This window comes from Hyposmocoma kahamanoa, unplaced genomic scaffold (assembly GCF_003589595.1).
Source record: "Hyposmocoma kahamanoa isolate Upper Pololo Valley unplaced genomic scaffold, ASM358959v1 99879, whole genome shotgun sequence".
Taxonomy (NCBI): Eukaryota; Metazoa; Arthropoda; class Insecta; order Lepidoptera; family Cosmopterigidae; genus Hyposmocoma; species Hyposmocoma kahamanoa.
The window spans coordinates 290336-311631 of record NW_020656077.1 but is presented as its reverse complement, the minus strand read 5'-3'; the positions used below and the strand labels follow the sequence as shown (position 1 = coordinate 311631).

At 38.5% G+C, this 21296-nt stretch overlaps 1 protein-coding gene across 1 annotated transcript in view; it reads right to left on the bottom strand.

Annotated features, from left to right (window-relative positions):
* Positions 1-327: 327 nt before the first annotated feature.
* The window catches only part of LOC113239339 (protein trachealess), a 53590-nt gene continuing 32621 nt past the window's right edge, over positions 328-21296 (bottom strand). The window contains exons 3-10 of the mRNA XM_026476288.1: positions 19717-19793; positions 13851-13940; positions 10222-10390; positions 7429-7553; positions 5760-5953; positions 5538-5647; positions 2131-2278; positions 328-1964 (exon numbers count right to left, since the gene is read on the bottom strand). Coding sequence (XP_026332073.1) covers positions 764-1964; positions 2131-2278; positions 5538-5647; positions 5760-5953; positions 7429-7553; positions 10222-10390; positions 13851-13940; positions 19717-19793 — 2114 coding nt within the window. The 3' untranslated portion in view covers positions 328-763. The remainder of the gene's footprint in view (positions 1965-2130; positions 2279-5537; positions 5648-5759; positions 5954-7428; positions 7554-10221; positions 10391-13850; positions 13941-19716; positions 19794-21296) is intronic.

The window sequence follows — 21296 nt, the reverse complement described above, 5'->3', positions numbered from 1 at the left end:
TAAATGATATGCAAATAAGCTATAGGTATAATTATAGCCCGCGGGTGTTGTCTGATTCAAAATTATGAACTAAACCTTATGCTATTAACTTACAAACTTTTGACGTTTCTATCGTTAGAGTTCGATTGATAATATTGTAGAAGAGAAAAGTCCCTGATACCTCGTCAGGATATTTTTAGAACGGGACATCGTTCAAAATACCTAAAATCATAGAATTTATTAATCTATTTAGAAATGGTCTTTAAAATTTAAGCTAACTGCAAATGCATCGATCCAGTGCCACAAGCACCAAGTATTTGGCACAATTATTTAAGTATTAAATTCATACAGTAGTACATTAATAATATGTCCAAAAATAAAAAAAAGTCTACAATGTTTAATAAATATTGTAAGAATTGTTTGAGTATTAATTACACAATGTCGAAAATCAATTAGTTGGTCGGTAATACAAAATTTCATGAAAGTCTTGTAATCCGTATACAATTCTCAATAACTACTGCCGCTAAAAAAATTTAAAATATTTTACCTCGTATTTACAACACTTAAGCGTGCAGCCCTAACTTAATTAAAGAGTCCAAAAAAAAATATCGAATCGCTATACCAGTTAACGATAACAAAAAAAAATGCTAAACTTAACAACAGAGTTTTTTAGAACTCAAATCAAACAAACGTTTTGAACAATCATAGGTCATAACGTAACCACCAAAACCAAAGTCTTTGAAAATCTAGTCTCTCTGGACTATCTCTTGTAACCACAGCGTGGTTATGAACCGGCTGAGTACCAGTTTGTATTTGGTGGAGCAGATTTATCTACTGGTTGATGAGAGTGAGTGGCGTGCGCCGAATGCGCCTGAGGGTGATACAGGTGAAAAGATGAAGGCGGATGAAAAAACTGTGACTGATCTATAGACGACGCGTAATCTAAAGCCCCAGGCACAGCTGAATATGCCTGTGGCTTTAACGGCAGTGGCGCTTCTCCTAAATAAGAATGTCTCAAGGCTTCCGAGTAGGCACTATTATCGTACGACAAAGCGTACTGCTGCTTATCTCTAGGCGACACTGACCCTGGAGGAGTCATTGCAGAGTGGTAGTCGCCATACCCACCGTAAGCTAAAGAGCCTATTTCCGTTCCTTTGTGACCTAGTTGCTCACCATATCCAGAACCTTCGCTACCCGGTGGAGTGGGCAAAGGTCCACTTTGGCCGTCACTGGAGTAGTATCCGCCTGTTCTACCATCGCCCAAAAAATTGCTTCGAATTACACTTTCCCTATTGGCATACAATTGTCTCAGTAAAGCTGAAGCTGGTGTGGACGTGTGATTGCCAGGAATTTGGCGGTTCAAATGATTCAAGTGGTGATTTTGTGTTCCTATCCACTGAATGGTCGATTTTTGTTGTTGTTGTTTTAACAAGGCGTCTGTAGAAAAATCAGTGGGTCGATGGGAAATTTCTTTTCCATCTAAAGCTGGTAAATGCTTGGACATTGCGTTTTCTAAATCCCTAACGGATGTGGCATCAGACGTGCCCTCTGCAATCGTTAAATTTGTTTTAGACATGTCTCGCTCAGCTGGTGATAAAGCCGCGCCGGGGTTAGAAGAAGATTTTCGTCTGTCTTCATCTCGTTCTTCGTCTTCACAGTCGGTGGTGTGCTTTCGCTTCTTCAATCTCCTCGCGGGCATTGGCGACGTTCTTTCTGGAGTGTGCAGAGGTAGAGGTTGGGTGTCATTCAGTCTAGTTAGTTGAGTTACGTCTGAAGTAGGCACAGGCGCTGTTGAACTAGAGTCTGCATTAGTTGCTGGCTCGGTCCTTTCTGTGTTGTGTCGGGGAGGCGGAGGAGGGCCACCAGAAGAATCTGCGTCTGGTGGACCATTTTCCGGGTCTCCTGTAGTTTCTTCACGTTTTACCCCTTGTACACTTTCTTCCAGCTGACAGCAATCCATCACAGTATTGGGATACTCGCGGCCGCTGCGAAATAAATTTTAGATTAATCAAATGTTTTTGATTTCCTACGATTTTGGTATTTCGTAGTTTCTTTCGAATGTAAAAGGCGGTGAGAAAAATATTTAAGAAACTTTACCTAATTGAGACTAAGTAGTCTCACAAGCCATTCATTAAGAAAAATAAACTTTACCTAATGACGTAGTTAACACAAATTATATTTTGTTCTTCGGCGTTCTTGGAAGAGCAAACGACTGTAGCACAAGTTTGCATCCAGGTGTACCCGCCGAGCTTGTTCATCACTCTGTAGTAGTGTGTCAGCACTTGGCCCTTGTTCATTACTGGAACAAAGAATTGCTACATGAACAAAACAGTAATAATATATATATATTTAAATAGATGTAACACATTTACAAGTTTATATACTGGAAGCCGCAAGGATATTTGGACTTATTTACAAAATACACTTTGGAAAAACAAACGTTTTCGAAACTTTAAGTTTCCTGCGACTTTTTATTAGTTTAACCCTTTTGCGTGGACCGACACATACTTGTTGTTAAAACAACCTATTCCATTATTTTATGAACTCTAACGAGCCTTTGGCGTCTCTTAACGTACCAATAGACGACAAGTCCGCTATAAGACTTATTAGCTCACCTAATTGTGTCCTTGAGTCGAAAATAAGTAATGCAAATTAGTGTCATTGTAGATTTCATACGATGGCATCCAATGTCGTTTGTAAACAAAATATTCAATAAGTAGATGTAATACGCAAGTGCATATTATATTCAATCGCGTACACAAAAGTCGGAGTGATGAACACGTGTATTGTGCTACGTGAGTCATTAAGACTGAGTCGCGTTTTGGTTTTGTTGTCGCATTGTTTATTGTTGTTGGCCATTTATTAATTAATGATTGCACTTGGAACTACGCCAATAAGTGAAACCTGAGCGCCATACTTTGTATGCTGATATTTTAATTACTGGGATATGTTTCAGTTTGATGCACCACTTAATCAAATTGTACATATGCAGACTATTCAATCCGCAGATAAAGGTTTGAGGTGTTGAATTTCTTTGTGATACTTCACTTTAGCTGCGTGGTCCAACATGTCTCAATCGCAACTATGTAATGTAATCAAAATAAATACATTTCTTGTCGTTTATACGACCATCATTTTTACGAGCATTCCAAAACGTCGCGCTTATTGTCGGAAGTCTCGAACTTCAGAATTAAATTTTATTGTCTTATGTACAAATTTGAATATATTTTTGGTTGGATGTCGTCAATAACTTCATCAAGTACCCCGATGGCGTAGTCACTCGTAACCAAATTACCCGCTTTCTAACAAACACCCGGACTTTTATGGTAATTTTCAAATTTGTTATTCTACACCCGATTTGTCCACATTTGATCGCCATCTATATTATACGTTTTAAATTCAAATGGAAGATCGCGTAAAGCCATCAACGGGTAAGGTGCTAGAAAAAATATCATTTGACTTTAACGCCGTTATCGTGATTGACTTTACAATCATCGGCCATCTTGAATTTTCTCACCTCGATTGGATGCAACTTTAAGACTCGCGATTGATTGAATCAGATTTTTCCATCGTTATTAAAATGAACGAAAACATCATACAACAGACGACGTACCTAAATACTGATACAAATCACGTGTAGAATCGTTAATCATTGCTTGGGGTTTACTCGGGGTTAAAATATTTTGTTGCAAACAAGACGTTTGTATTTGCATCATTTTCTTTACTATAAAGCTGATGATTTGACCCAGAAATCGTTGAAATCCTTAAGTTGGGACTGCCAAGCGCAAAAGACAAGTTTAAGACTAATTTCACAGCATGGGCATTTGACGACCGACACAAGCACCTCCGCTGACGCACGATTAGTAAATGTATAAGTAATAAATAAGAGTCACTGTATACTCAAGACATGCTAAATGTAGGTACAGCATGTAACTAAGTCGTGTCGGACCCGCAAGGACGGCAGTCAGTATCGGATTCTGGGTCTGAGTTAGGCTATTTTCTTTTTTAAACTTAATTGATTAGCAAGTTTTGAGACTAGGCTTTACAAAACACTACGAATCATGTAATTAATAGATTCAGATACTGACTGGTAGGGTTGTAACGAATATTCGCTTTCACGTTCGCGAAAGCGAGACTTTCGCACCATGTTAGATTCTCGCTTTCGCTTTTACTTTCGCATCTAATAATGCAAAAGTTTTAACGAAACGTTTTGTTACCCAGAAACACGTACGGACGTGCAGAACAGTCGCCGATCATGGGGGACTCGCTGCTTCGTCAGGCAGCGCCGGACACGATCAGATGTGGCATTTTTCTACGCATATCTCGAACTCCTGGCCAGGTTATAGGCTGTGTTCAACCATTTAATTGATCAATCATCGTCATTTAACATACAAAGAGATAAGACGAAAATTCGCATGGCAGTTGCAATCGCTTTGGCACAACAATGAAATTCCTTCGCAATCGCTACAACCCTGAGAACGTATTTCTGGTCCGACACGAGTAACGTTACATGCTGTATCATAATATAAAATCATATAACACGCAGGCATGTGTCAGTCTTACAGGCATAAAACGCACAAAGATAAAAGTAATGAAACAGGATTCAAGATCCTAAAAAGCACCAAAAGCTATTCCGAAGGACATTAAGGTATGACATTTCCCACGTCTGTAGTCAGGGAAAGGAAACCAAAATGATGGTATAAAAATTATTATTCAAATCACAATCCACATAGAGACGAGCCGGCGCATGGCGTCAGGCCTAAATTGTATTCCTCTGACGAATGCGTACAGAAGCCATATTATCATACGTATATGAGAAAGATTACATTATTTGAATAAAAATGTTTCGTGGTAATTTATATCAAATCACTAGTTATATAATTTCGGGTAAAAATGTTTCCTTCAATCAATCTGAAAACACTGAAATATTACTCAACTAACATTAGTACATTAGTGCTGAAATAAATGACATTTCTCCGCAAAGCGACACCTTAAAGACTCGAGAATGGTTTGAAAACAATGATTGGTAATGAAAGCTAAACGTACAGGAAAAAAATTAATTCAAAGGAAGAAGACAAAGAAACTTCGGACCGGTGCGGTGCTGTAAATTGTAAGCAAATTCCCAACAAATCGGAGCAAGTCGTAAATTTTCCTCGTAACGCCGCACTTACGCCTTGAGCTGCCAGTCCTCTTGACATGGATTTCTAAAGAGTACAAACTGAATACAAATCGGCAGTTACAACATTAACCTCAGAAGGATTTCACCACATATTATTGGGTCATGGGACGATACATCAGCGATCGTAAAATCCGATCGAAGTGTAAGGTGTTACAATGAGGTGAGTCTCAAGAATAACAATGATCTAGAAAGAGACATATTATGCCAATTGTGCTGAATATAAAAGTTATGTAAAAGTCATCTGAAAAACACTGTAGGTAGGTACCTATATGCTATAATTTACATATATGAATTAGAAAAGGATTAAGAAGTGCAGAAGGTACACAATTTAGTACATATTTCGTACAAAACCATATTTTTTAAAATTCTCAACACTCACAATCTACGTGACATTTCCTAAGCTTGTTCGCGTCTTCGCCATGGCAGAGTGCGTAGAGGTTTTTCCCTGTGAGCTCCTCCGCAGTGTATCCGAGCAACTCCGAAACCCTGCTGTAAATAATCACACAATGCATACCGGAAATTCATAACATTTGAGAGGTTGTATTCTATATCAGAATAACGATTTATTTTACTAAAACTTTAGTATTGGAACATGGAAAACCTGGGCTCGCAGTGCGCTATGCGGAAGTCAAAATTGATCCGTGTGACGAACATATCCGACTCTAATCGGATCTCGTGGACCGAGGGTGGTGGTAACGCAATGGCTAGAGCTACCATCCCAAGGAGAGCCGGTGGGGACTTCCGACTGTGAGAAAATGTGTACTGCGGCCGTAGACGGCACAGCATCAACACCACCTGCAAAGAAAAAAGTGTTTACAGAAAGAATGACGATAAAGTCAATATATGTGTTGAGCACAACATAGGCTGAAAAGTAACTGCAAATTCGAAATGGCTTGGATATAACTGCATCTTCTATGCTAATAAAACAATAAACTTAACTGAAGTAGCTAAGACATATTAACAAACAGAAACACAAAAACAACAACTGAAAGTCAGACAAAAAAAATCTTATTAAAACTTCTGATTTCATTGTCTCACAACAACAAACACGAAACGTGTTTCATATAAGAAAGATAAAGTTTTGGAATGTAACAAGGAAACTTTAAAAGGCTATTTATATTGCGGTAGAGTTTCCGAAATCACGTACTGTGCGGAGTCATATTCTCAGGTAATCGACTGTGAGTATCAAGGATGAACTAATTTACAATTTTCCTAATAAAAGCTTTGCCCGTGGGGTATTATCCTTAGCGAGGGAGGTAATATACGGGCCACACTAATTGCTCTGTCGATTCTTGCGCGAACTGTATGAGCCATTTAGATCGCGATTATAGAAATTATAGCTGTAAGTTACAGATTAGTTTAACGTTTTATGGCTTGTTCTATCCAGTTGTATTTCGATTAAATGTTCAACAGCGCATTCCATTCTTGCTTTAATATATATAACGTAATAGGAGTAATTTTCATTATTATTTAATATTTTTGCAGAAAGTATTTCTTAGCAATGAAACAACAACAAAGTGCACATACAATAAATAAAATACCACCTCTTCAAATAATACAGAAAGGAGGTTATGCAGCAGTTATAAAATAAAAACAGAATTTACACCCCGACGACAATCTGTTACGTAAAAATTTACGCACTTATCTATTATGATATTCGCAGGTCGGTTGAGATTTAATCGCATTTTATGTTCTAACACCGAGTTAAAGCAAAAATTATGGGCCGCAGGCCGTGGCTTGAGGCACCCCACGCGTTACAATAATTCTACCCAATAATATTTGTGATATCGGGCAGATAAAGAGCGTATTGCTATAAAACTAAAATAACGTGTCGAAGTCACAGTTATAAAGTTTAATTGGAATTATTCGAATACTTCATTGTTTTAAAGCCTACCATTACTATGGATATCATTGTTAAAATAAATTATATGTCCCTAAAGGTTATCGTTTCCTGCCTGACAACACTGTGCTTCATGATACCCACCCGCCAATTACCACTCTCTCCGTATCTTGATGGCTCACCCTCCTTGCTTCTTCCAACCTAGATTGAAAATGAAAATTCAGCGTCCATTTATTTTCTCATTCTAAATACTAGAAGATAAGAATAAAAATGTTCACAAATTTTCAGTCTTTTTCGTTTGCTAATGACTTTGAGATATTTCGTTTATTTTCTGCTCCCTTAGACCTTTTACTTCAGATAAGCGTAATACATTAAAATTATAGATTAGAAATATAATTTTCTATATTTCGTTATAGAATTGTTTGCTTACCCTATATCCCGAGGATTTAAAGTGGCAGCCACGTTTGGTGAGAGTACTCTTCATTCTGATGCAGAAAGCACGATCCATGCCTCGGTACAGAGCTCCACTTGCTGCTAGACTCATTTGCGATGACACTATGGGAATAAGGAAAACAAAATATTAACTTTACTGCATTACATACGAGTAGCAATCGAAAATCAACTATTGTAATTATAAAAATGGAAGTAAATTAATTTGCGTAAAATTAAATGAAATAAAACAAAATTAATTTAAGTAAATTAAATTAATCAAAGTAACGCCTGAATTTATTAATTGTTGTAATTATGACATTCTTGGGTCTGTTGTGAATAAAATTCTAATTTACATTAGAGAAAGGAAATAAATTGATTCGAATTTGAGAGTGATGGCCTGCAATAGGTAGTCTGGGCTAATTAAATGGTTGGAGGAACGATGGATCCCTTCAGATCAGGACCACGCTTTAATTGATTTCACTGAGCTTGCTTCTGGCCCCTGAGAAACTTACCAGTGGTTCTTAAAACTTTCTTTTGATAGTTCGATTGAATTCAGAAACATATGTTTTTGTCTTTTTGAGTTTTCGAATACAATACAATAGGTAGGATACAATAGGTAGGATTTTAAATTATAGATTAAAGTTAAACATTTTTTGAACTTAATAATAATGTGCCAGACAACCACACCAATTACCTGGTCTCGAACTCGAGATTACTATATTAAGTAATTCCCTATACTACATATAATAAGTACCTACTAGAGCGAACGGAATTCATTCTGAGGCATTTCCCAGAGCACCAGTAGCTGAAACAATTTAGAAAAGTTCATTTTCCAAATTGTTCCTACCTTGAATTAAAACCAGGACCTCTTCATCCAGCACCCACAATGCAAACCGTTGGACCACCGAGTGAGAATCGTCCTTGTAATGTACATAATATGTTGTGGTAAAGTTAATGTTATATTTTGCAAATAGTAACCTCCTAAAAGACAGCAAAATCTATTTCAAACAGCAAAAAAGTGTTAGCTAGAACGCCTGACAATAAGTATTTTTTACAAAACCGCATCAATCGCTCAATCTTCGTTATTGGCCTAACAATTTCCATTGTGATGATTGCTGTTGAATCACGCCTTTGTGCAGTATCAAATGCGAATAGGGTTGAGTCAGGACATAGGCTATTGTTCTAACTTTGGCACAAGTTGGTTTTCGTGAAACACAGGCTCTTGGACAACAGTTTAATCTATCTATCGGTAGGTGCCGTTTCATCAGAATTATGTTGTTACAGTCTATGAAATATGCTACGGTATTGTGTTGGCATTAGAAGGAGTAAGTACTTGCGCTCCAACAAAAACTAATATGAACTGTAAAGTAAGAAGGGATCTCCAATTTGAAACCCCAGGAGAAACTAATCAATTCCGAAAGAAAATTTTTGTCAGCGACCCCATCAGACAGCGAGAAAAGTTTAAAAACCGTAGACGTGGATCAATCTTTTGGCATGATCAGGCTCTCGAACAGAAGTGCACGCCTATCAGGTGACAATGTGCATCTTATCCACGGACCACTGTTCTGTGACTTCATTTCACCACGGCTGTCACCATACAATAGCTTACTGTCACACCACCTCGATCCTGATTGATTTTTTCGAACCGACTTTTTACACATCCAAGAGTAAATTGAAAACGACTAGCTAAGTATTCATGGTACTAAATTAAAAAACCCTTAGCCATTATGTCGGAAAAAAATGGGTCAAATGTGTTTTTCGTTTCGGGCAAATTGATTTAAAATCTAGTACAAATTATGGATCATTATTTTTAGAAATTGTTTATATTATTTATGTAACTAAATTCCCGTAACGTGCACTCGTGTTGTTGCATTATTCCCCAATTTGTAAAATATTTTTTTTATATTATTTATTATAACAAGTGCAAAACTCTAGATGCTCGCCTAGTCTCTAGCCTCCAATGAGAGCGAGGGCTAATTGCTGTTTGATTGTAATATTAGATTTATAGGAACGAGTGAACTTTTGTGCACTTACTTATGTGTTTCATTATTTTTTTACCAAAGAGTGACTTCCTGACCCCTAAATAGTATTTATTACTAAAACTTTGCGTTTGAAAGGAAAGTACAGGATCATACAGCTTCATTTCTTTAATTTGAATAGCGTAATTTAGTAAAAAAACATACAAATCGTCACTGTACCTAAGTTATCATAAGAACTTATAATACGGTGTTCGATTCGCAGTGGCGCCAGAATTTCAATAAATTATTTTGTTACGTTCCCGTAATAGCGAAATGAAATATTTAATCAATTGGTACAACGGTGCGTACACTGACGCCCCAGTGACCATTTCATGAGGTCCCAACACACCGTGAACGGTCCATAATCTAATTTCAATGTGGTCCACAACTTATTATAGAATGCTTTGAGCGATTCGATACAGCGAGTGAAATTTTTGGGATCGGTATTGTCGCTGATTGAAGAAGGTTCAACGGCCTCAAAAAGAAGGAAACTAATTGAATTCTGAACAGTTTTTTCTCGTTTTTGTTGAGGGGAGATAGTTAAGTAATCGTCGTATTTTCTACATAGAAATGTTTTAAAATTAGGGTTCTAAATACAATGAACACGGACACAATAAAAATGGAACTTTCGACCTACTAAAACGAGGAAAGAGAGACTCGTTTCCAATCTTATCTCTTCAATACAATTTGTTTGTGACATACGTGGATAAATGAACGGGGGATAAATATTCAGTACTTACGAATTACCTACCGTTCTATGAATAAGGACTTACCATCTGGGTTATTAGTACCATGTTGACTGCCCTCTTCGCTGCCTGAGGCAGGGCTGTTAAGCCCCGCGCCCGATGACCGACCCGCCAACGACAAGCCCAGCTGTTCAGCAATTTCCGCGTGGTCGCTTGCATGCACGTAGTCGAATATACTGCTGCCAGTCATCTCTACCTGATAACAAATTTACATGAGGTTTCTCCAAGAAGTCCTTTACGATAGATCAAGTCTAAATATATATACTCTCGTATCTGCGTTTAGTTTCACCTCTATATTTTCTATTTGAAAGAGTATTTAAGTTACAAGTTGTAAATTTATAACATAAATTTATAATTTGTAACATAGCAGGGTCTTGGTTAGGGTCAAGATCCTTAAGTCCCAACATCCTAATATCGACTTTATCCCAATATAAATCTCAGCAATACAAAAATAGAAAATGAATAACTTAATTTTGTACTATTCTTCCTAATGTAACATTTAAACTTAGTTAGGTACCAACTCAGTTGTGTGATACTCGTCCAAAAAACCAGTTGCAACGCCTGAATGGTGCAATGGAAACTTGTCACGTACACTGTCATCGTTTTGATATGAATGAACTACTGTTATCAAGCATCGCATAGCAGGTGGCTTCATAGAAACAACACAAAACCTCGGATGCAACGAGGATGGGCTTTACGATGGGACAATGGGAGAAAATAATGTTTAACGGGGCTCCAAACGTCATGATGAAAGCTGGCAAAGTTTCAAGTTCGTCGTAAACAGGCAGTACACTAAAATTTATTACAACCCTCCTTTACCATATTAAAAATTAAAGCCTTTAATATATTTCGAAACATTTCTTTGACTGACCCTTTCACAGCTTATGTAAATAGCTCTTTAAATAAATTTATCAAATATAAATTGTGAGACCCTATTACACATTCAAGTAACGTGTATCCGCAGTCAAGTCTTGCATGTGAATCCCAGAAACAATGGTGACATTACGGTGGTCTTTTCTGAGAAAGATGCTAAGGATTTTATGGTGTTTACTGATTCGCCGATTGATGGGCTACTTTGAGGATGATGGCATGTGACTGGAAATCTTCCATAAATCGCGATTAGGTGTGAGCGTTCCACACAACACAACTCAATGGTTCACACATTCGAAATTGAATCTATAGCCCCTGGTTAGGTACTAAGGCATCATGAATTTTCATGTCAATTTAACTAGCGAAATTCGTTTCATATTTCGCGTTTATCTTTCAATAACCTGCTAAAAATGCCTACGATGGTAATCCAATCTTTCTTCGGGCATCAACAAAAAAGCGACACGTAAATAATTTCCCCGGAAAGGCCGAAACACATCACAACAAAAAATAAAGTATCCATTTTCTTCTTTTATCTATAAAAGAAAAATATGATTTCCCATTGTCGACGTTATCATCAGTCTTTACTGCGGACCCCGAAAAAATACCCGCAACAGAATTTAATATAGCAGGAGCGTCTCTAACACAAGCCTTACTTATAAGAAAGTTGTATCTACGCTTATTTACCAGGAAGTTTATGTATTTTATATGTGAACACACACAGGCGTGTGGTGAAGAAGACTTATGGATGGTAGTGTGTCGTTGCCGGGAAGGTGTTTAGATGTTGTTGGCGGCGCGGACGGGTGTGAGTACCGCGCGCGGCCGTGTGTGAGTGGTAAGGTTCGCAGCCGCATTAGAATGAAGAGCACGCGCGCGCCTTGCCCGGGACGTGACCGGCATATCGCATCGTCCCTTTCCCCCCATTTTGCCTCTCTCTCTCTTCACCCCCGAAGCCAGCCATGTTGGAAATGAGAATTTCCCAGTTTTCGGATCTTCTCAGTGCCTTTTAATTTTGTTCTTACCTAATTTTATTTATTAAGACACTTACAGGCGTAATATTCCTACATTTACTATTTAGTGAGTACTTTCGTCTTTTGATATAGGTAATTAGCCACTAAAATCTCTGGCGTAAATTCATATTCGTACCGAAATTAATATTTAAAAAATCTTTAGAAAACTCTTTCAACTGCACACTACTATTATGTAAGCCACGCATCGTATTAATAAAGCACCACTAAAAGTTACTTTGATAAACAAGTAAGTAAGTCCTCCCAAGAAACGCAACCCTTTACAAAGATCTGAGTAGACAAAAAATTGATAGGTAAGTATAAAGGCAGGCCACGTAGGAGGCATAACTCGACACGTGTTAAGGAGTTATCTGCGATCTGGTGCAGTTACCACCGGATGTCTTTCTAGCGCCGCCGAAAATTTCAGATACTATCGTTTCATTGTGTACCGACTCTTTAGGAATGTGTGTGTATGTCAATGAGACGCGTTGCTATTATGTGCTAAACAATCTAGGGGGAAACCTAACGGAAGTAGGTACCTCAAGGTGAACTTACAGGTCCAATTTGTCGTGTTTTTCATATCCGATGAAGATCGATTTCATCCTGAAATGTCCTTATAATATTATCTTACTACTTGGTACTTGGTGTAACGGGCTAGTGTCCGCAACTCGACGTCAAGGCGCCTATTTTGCGTGTAAATAATAATATAATATTATAATATTATATTTATCTTTTTGTCTTTGTTTGATCTTCAGGTTCTCGCCATGCGATAGCGCCTGTCTGACGTGTAGTACTTAGAAGAAGTAATACCTTATAGTCACAAAATTGTAACTTAACTATAAAATTTTATTTATGGACGACGTCGAATTAAATATCAAAACATTTTAATACTTATACACGCTTTATGCGCCTAATAGTCGATGAAAATTTAAATTCCGTCATTTGGTAGATATGACCCATTTGAGGTTTAATTCGAAAAATTATATTATGGTTCCAGGGACTCTTCATCGAGGTTACTTTAATTCATTAAGATATCGCATACAATCGCAAATAACTACAAATTTCATCTAGGTATTACAGGGGTTTTGCAAGCCGGCTTAAATCCTTTTTGCCATAGTCGTCCCAGCCTCTGTCACAGTTTTTTCGGGCTCTATAGCAATAATAAAATCTTTCTCTATTTAAAGAATGATATAACCCTATCTTTCAAACCAAAACAAACATTATCGTGTAATTTTTTCTGTTCTTGTCGCTGTCTGATCTACGAGCAGACCAAACAAATTTTTATTCCGTGACTAGACACTGGCAAGTTTTTCGTAGTAAAACGCCATTTGAAGCGTCTTAGGCGAAATTAAAAGTTACATGGTTGATCTGGATGATGGCAATTGATTCTAAATTCTGTGCGACTTACTATTATGCCGAAACTTTCATCATTTTGTGCAAAAGCAGGAAGCAAAAGAAAGATAAATTTATAATTTTAAGGACACACCAAAATCTCAAACTAAAAGAAAAATAACTAATATGAGAGATTGCACAAGTGTTGTACCAAATTGAATTAATGACATTGTCATAAATGTGTAGCGGAGTGTAGAACAAAATATTTTGATTTTGGTCATAATTATATGGTTGAGGAGTCTACACGAAATGTGCGTTTTCAATACGATCCAAAAACAATGCTTCGATCCAAATACAGAAGATGAGGACGTTACTCGTGGACTGTTAGAAATACTTTATATGTCCCTACATCAAACTAACTAACCCGTTAGTATGTTTAAAGTTACTTACTTGTGATAATCCTAAGTAAATAGAAACGGTTTCGGATATGTAGAGAAATCTTCCGTCGGCTGCTACTGACAGCGCGAACCCATCGAGACTCTGTGAACAAGAACAAAAACCTTATAAAATTCCTTAACACAGTCAATAGCCTGATTATTTGTAAAATAAGAGATAGCAAACCAATAGCCACTAGTGTCACTTTGATATATGTATATATAATTTAATACAGTGATGTGTTTGGTGAAGCTCACAGAAGCTGAATCAATCAGAAACACTTTACAGATTTTTTACTTTAGTCTCTGCATACTTGAATAATTTTTCTATTGTCAAATTTATTTTTTTATTCTATTTCAATACCTACAAGTTATATAAGATATGATTCTGATTTATGCTGAGTGAGTCAGTGAAGTCCATACTAAGTGAACAACTTTCATTTCATCAAACATTAGCAACCCACTAAATGTCCGTTTTATTATTCCTTATTAAAAAAACCTTTATAACAATTACAGTATTGCATTAATATTTAGCCCCTATATAGTCCCACTGTTGGGCATAGACGCAACAAATAATGTTAGTAAATAAATATCACAGTTTACAAAAATAACAAAAAATTACCAAAAAATAGAATAGGCGACGTGTTCATTGGAGGTATAGACCTGTACTTTAATATCATACATAGAAAAGTAAAACGTGTGCATCGTAAATAATGAGTTTCATAAAAATTAAGTATCATAAATTATTGTAGTACTACTTTAAATATTTTGATTATCAGGGAAAACATTGTAAATAAAAAATGTATTTTTGTTCATTCACAGAAAAATAGTAGTAGGTATTATATCAGTTAATCAACCATTAATTTCGTTGCCGTGGCGAGTGAATACTAAAAAAGTCAAACAAACCCGCCTGTGATGACGAAAAACGATCACCACGAGTCGTTGCCACGACTATATAGCTACTGGATGTGAACAAAACTCTTTAAACTGTGTAATGTCACCGCTTATGTTCGTCCCGTCACTGGTACCATAATAAAAAATATTACGATGGCTAGTTTTATTTAGACACGTGATTCGTATTAACCTTCTAAGGCCCCGTGTACATCAAAACATACGTAACATGTGAAGTGATTCAAACCCAAACAACATGATTTCTATGATCACGTAAACGCCCAATTATAATGAAAATATCGTATTCAAATTTAGCACTATAATATATTCTATATAACCATAATCTTGAAAAATACGTTTAACATATAAAACTGATACTTGCTTGAGCCTGAAGCACCAAGTATTTAGTACACTTTAATATAACATTAAAGTGGTGGTGGGTAACAAAAAAGGGGGGTGTCGGGGCAAAACACCAACTTAATGTCCCAAAAGTCGTCCTCTTCTGCACGTGGTGCACCCTGCCGGCAACAGATGACGGTATATCCATCTACAGGCCGAGTCCTAAGTACCCTGGTCAGCGGCGGGCAGCAGCGCTGTTGACGCGAGACTCGGTACTGTGCTCACCTACCCGTTTGCCCAGCGTGGTGAGTATGGTATTAACCCCCAAATGTCAAAGCCAAGGAAGAAGCGGCCCCCAGTTCCCGGCCGTCTTACAATTCCGGGCCAAGGCAGCGGCCACGGTAACGGTGCGACGAATCCCCGGGTTACGGCTGCCACAAATTGACCATGGCAACGTATAACGGACGCAGTCTGCGGCTAGACGAAAGTTTGATGCAACTCGAGGTGGAACTAGAGAAAATAAGGTGGCATGTGATAGAGTTGTCTGAAGTTCGAAGACAGGGGGAGGGGAGGACACGACTACTCTAGAATCTGGCCACCTATTCTACTTTCGAGAGGGCGACCAACTATCCCAAAGAGGCGTAGAGTTCCTTGTCAACAAAGTTCTCGACAACGTGCTGGAGGTGTCCAGTGTATCGACTCTGGTAGCGTACCATGTCCTGAAGCTAAGAGCCGAGAGATATTCTCTCAAGGATGTACAGGTATATGCAGCGACGTCGACATTTTCGGACAGTGAGGCCGAAGCCGTGTAGGAAGACGTGAGAAAGGCTCTACACAACACCACCAAGTCGCACTTCACCGTTGTTATGGGGGACTTCAATGCCATAGTGGGAGCGCGTGAATGCGAGGAATCGTGCATCGGACAACACGGTATTGGACGGCGAAACCAAAGGGACCAAATGCTGGTAAACTTCCTGGACATGCAGGGGCTGTTCTGCATGAACACTTTCTTTAAGAAGAAGCCCCATAGAAAGTGAACCTGGCAAAGCCCCAATGACATTACGAAGAACGAGATCGACTTCATCTTGACGGACAAGAAGCGTATATTTAGGGATATATCTGTGGTCAATAGGTTTAATACCGGTAGCGACCACAAACTCGTAAGAGGTACCCTAAATATCGACTTCAAGGTCGAGAGAAGCCGTATGATGAGATCTTTTATTAGTCCAACGCTGCTCCAAACCATGCATGGCTCCGAAGCGTTCCAGTTGAAACTGAGCAATCGCTTCGCTTTGCTGGAAACCACGGCAAATGTTGACAAGGATCCTTGAAGGTGTGGTAGAGGTAATTCGCGAAGAGGGAATTTAGACACTTTAGAACACAGCGAGGAGCCCGAAAGACCAACACTCGACTGAGACTCTGGTATTGATGAAGACATGATGATGGATACCAGAGGAAGCTTCGTCAGATACCCGTCGTCTCAAGAAAGCCAGCAAGTCGGTGAGACGCGACCTCCGCAGCTTCAATACGCAACTCATACAAGAAGATATTGGAGGAATCGGGGGTCGAAATTCTTTACAAAAAGACAGGGTAGCTGTCAACTGACGACGGTAAAACTGTCACATCAGTTCCAGAAATTCTCGCAGAAGTCGAGGACTTTTACAGCAGTCTATATGCCTCGCGTGCTCCAAAGCCACCACCCAACGCGAACGACGCAAGAGCCACACTTTCACGCCACTTCACAGACGAGTTACCGGAAGTGGACGAAGACGAAATTGGGAGGGCTTAATAATGGGAAAGCTCCCGGCGAAAACGGAATAACCTCTGAGCTTCTCAGGACAGGAGGAGACCCAGTGTTCAGAAAGCTCAAGGAGGTATTCAACGCCGCCATAGCCAATGGGACTACCCCGGAAGCATGGAGCAGAAACATGGTAGCCTTGTTTTTTAAGAAAGGCGACAAAACCATTTCTCAGGAGCGCGATAGGTCTGTCAGAGCCATGTTATAAGCTGCTTTCGAGAGTCCTCACAAATCGTCTCACCGGAAGATTTGACGCTTTCTAGCCACCGGAACAGGTAGGGTTTTAAAATGGCTATAGAAAAGTGGACCACATACACATTGTTCGACAGATTATACAGAAGTCCGAAGAGTATAATCTGCGACTGTGTCTAGCATTTTGTGGACTACGAGAAAGCCTTCGACTCCATCGAAACCTGGGCTGTTCTGGAATCATTGCAGCAATGCTAAGTCGATTGGCGGTACGTAGAGGTGCTGAGAAATCTGTACAGCAAGGCCACGATGTCCGTCTAAGTACAAAGCAACAAGACAAGACCCATCCAGTTGCACAGGGGCGTGAGACAGGGACAGTGTTCTCTCTCCAAAACTGCTCTGAAACTCTCTTTAAGACACTTGTTTGGACCGGATTGGGCATTAATGTCAATGGCGACAATCTCACACACCTTCGCTTTGCCGACGACATCGTTATAATGGCAGAATCGCTGCAGGTTCTGCAGAAAATGTTGAACAGCCATAATGAGTCAGCATTAATGCTGCCTCATTATCGGTCGGTCTTCGGTTGGATTTTGGATTCTTGTTGAAAACGTCTTGTTCAATGAGCTCGTCATCCCGGAACCGATCTCGATTAATGGCGAAACGCTCGAAGTTGTCCGAGAATATGTCTACCTCGGGCAAACCCTGCAACTAAGCAGAGAGAACTTCGCGCGTGAAATAGCTAAGAAAGTGCAGCTGGGTTGGGCAGCATTTGGGAAACTCATGTCTTCTCGTTACCACTCCTGCAGTGCCTGAAGTCCAGGTTTACAACCAATGCGTCCTACCGGTCATGACTTACGGAGCCGAGATGGAAATATAACGGTCAAACTGGCTCACAAACTACATGTCGCTCAGCGAGCTATGGAAAGGTCTATGCTGGGAATCTCGTTAAATGACAAAGTCCGGAACGAAGTTATCCGACATAAGACTATAGTTGTGGACATCGTCCAGAAATGTAGCAAGTTGAAGTGGCAGTGGGCTGGCCACGTCTATCGCAGAACCGATGACTGATGGATTAGACTGGTTCTCGAGTGGAGACCACGCCTCGGCAAATGTAACGTAGGACGTCCCTCTGCAAGATGGACCGATGATCTGAAGAAGGTAGTAGTAGGTAGTGGTTGGATGCGGAAAACGGGTGATCAGGCACTATGGCATATACTTGGCTCCCCACTGCTTATGTCCAGCCGTGGACTGCAATAGGCTGATTGATTGATTGAATATAACATTATATTTTTATAATGTTATATTCAATCAATCGCCCAATGTTATATAATTTAACAATATAATATTAGGCGTTTAGCGCTCTTCTTATTATAGTTTGCTGGGATTTAGGAATTGAGTATGAAATGTAAAAGATTAGAACAACACAACAGTTTTCAATCATGTAATTCATCGCCTTGTCTCTAATAATTGAACGTGGTGACGATTAATACTAAGCTATATTCCGGAAGCAGTCAGATGTGTCGACTCCGCTCGTATACCCACTGATGTATTCCTTACCTAACCAAAACTAATACGCCATCTAGCAACATATAAATCGATAGCGCCTCAATCTTTATTTTAATGAGAAGCACGGTTGACAAAGTACCTATTCTCAAGCTGAATAAGCTTTTTTGTACGAAATTTGCGTCTAAACGGTAGATGACGATAGTGTGAAATAAGAATAAAATTTTGGATTAAGCCCCTAATAGACTGCGGTCCATGTTGTTTTGTTATTCTTTACTCAGCCGCGCTCTGTACGTGTGCCTAGTTTATTGAAGCTTTTATCTACTTTTTCTCGATACTTAATAAATTTTTGATTGATTGATAGTTGTCATCACCAGCTTAGTAGCAATAAAAAACTAATAGGAACAACGCGGAATATCCAATTTGAGGAAGATACGAAAATTAAGTTTTTGCCTTCAGTGTTTTTCGTGTTGTTTTTGTTTATGAAACTGTGCCAACTGTGCCCTTGCTAACTACTCTCTCTATATCCGGATAATTATGGAACTAATAATTTTGCAACAGCAAACAACCTGCAGGCCTCGTGCGTGCACGTCCTTTGTTTTTTTCAAGCAAAACGTACAACTTGTCCCGCAAAGTTACGTTTACACATAAAAAGCCGACTCAAGGAATCACGTACGCAACCGTTTTCAGTCCGCAGTCCGCAAAATAGAAAACCGCAGCACCCACAATATTGTAATGATGGAGAATCGATTGCACAAATCGATATAATTTACGCGATCGAATGATATTATAATAGATTTTTTTTTTTCGAGAACCCTGTCAAAGTGCCCCAGAGTATGTACTATTCTATTCTATTAATTTTGTGATGAAATTTTAGTGAAATCGGTGAAATATTAAATTGGTGTTTCGTTATTTTGGTGTGTGTTGCGGTCGATCTATTGTGCGCATGCTATTGTATGAGTAAGCGGTAAAAAAGCGTGAAGTTGGCCAGCGATTGCGCAATACAAAGTCAAGTTCGAGTATAGAAAGGCTTTGTGTATGCTTTTTGGAGCATTTTTTGTCGAACGAGTTATGAAAGTAAACAAACAAACAAACGAATTGGTTTAATGTCGAAATTTTTGGCCTTTCTGACCGCGTACTGAATATAGTTGTTACGCACCTGTAGTATGTGGGTACCCTGATGCTGCTCAAACAACTCCATCGCAAGACCAATGGGTGTTCGTCTGCTCTGAGCTCCTGCAACAAAAGAATACGAATTTGTATACCTTTGTTTAAAAGAGTCATTAAAATTACACACTTAAACAGTTTAAATTAAATATATACAAGGAATATTGAATTCAGTTTTAACATTATATCATGAAGAAAAGAAAAAGTCAAGAAACCTGGCCGATGCAATCGTCATAAAGAAGTCGGGTGCGCACAGACAACCCGCAACCCGACACCGTCAGATAGCATCGCGCATGCGCATGACGGATCGAACATGGCCGGCACAGTAGCTACAACTTTATTGAGAAAGCCCTTGTTCTCGTCACGACATTTTAATTTTCTGCACGCATTGTAAACTATGTATGTATTATTACTACAAATCTGTCTCTACAGTTGAACCACAGAATATGGACCTACAACTGTTTGTGAAGATTTTGATTTAACCTATGCTAATCATTTCACTGCAACGACATCATAAATTCGTATTTTTAAGCAAGTACGAAATAATAAAACGTTTCGACAGCGTTTCATTAAACCACAGGACGTGTACAATTTTCAAGCCTCTGTGTAATATTTTCAAACCATTGATGTAAACCTGGATTAGAAATTTGGGCACGTTTTGTCCATACCTACATTTATTACAACTAAAGATTTTCAAGACAATAAATTGACTTCACTAGCAATGTATTTTTAACAGATATCTTAGTTGTTATCAAATATGAACTTTACCGGCATTTTACCGGGTTTTAATTTATTGACTGTCAGTATGTCTCACAACCATGAAATTGTATTCTTTTTTGTGAAATTACTGTACTAGTTTGTTATAATTATTAATACAACAAACAGTTAAAAAAAGTTTCTTCGATCCGGCTGGATTGGAACCAATGTCTTCTAGCAAACCGTACTAGACGCTATGCCAACTAAGCCACAGAACAAACAGGGGACCTTACGAATTTTTCTATGTGCTTGTTGCAGATCTTTTTTTTATATTTAACGACTTATTTGCCATAGCGCCATCCGTGAGAAATCTATTTCTTCACCTCTCTTTCTTCAAATGTAAAGAAAAGCTTCTTTACCGGGTTTCATTTACATATGTAACTTTTCAAAAAGTATGTTTTACTTTCCTACAATAAATATTTCAATAAAGAATTTTAACAACAGCTTTAGCATTAACGCAAATATATAAAACTTGATTAAGGGTGTCCTTAATCAAGTCTTGTACGCAATGATGACGCTCACTCCTGTAAATGTATCCCATGACGTCATTTTGAAGAGTAAGTTAACTCTTTAACGTGACATTACTTTTGACTTTGTGATGCTAATCCTGTTGAAGATATTTTTTGTTACTTTTGATGCCGATATACAAAAATCAGCGAACTGCTTGTAGTTTAAATTCATTCTTACATTGAAGTTCTATTCAATGTTGCCTTTTGGAAGATCGACAAGCGGGGATCACATATTGGGAGTAAAAATTTTGTGACATTTCACCGTTGTTGTCAACGAAAGTGACTGCAACAAGTTTTGGGTAATAAT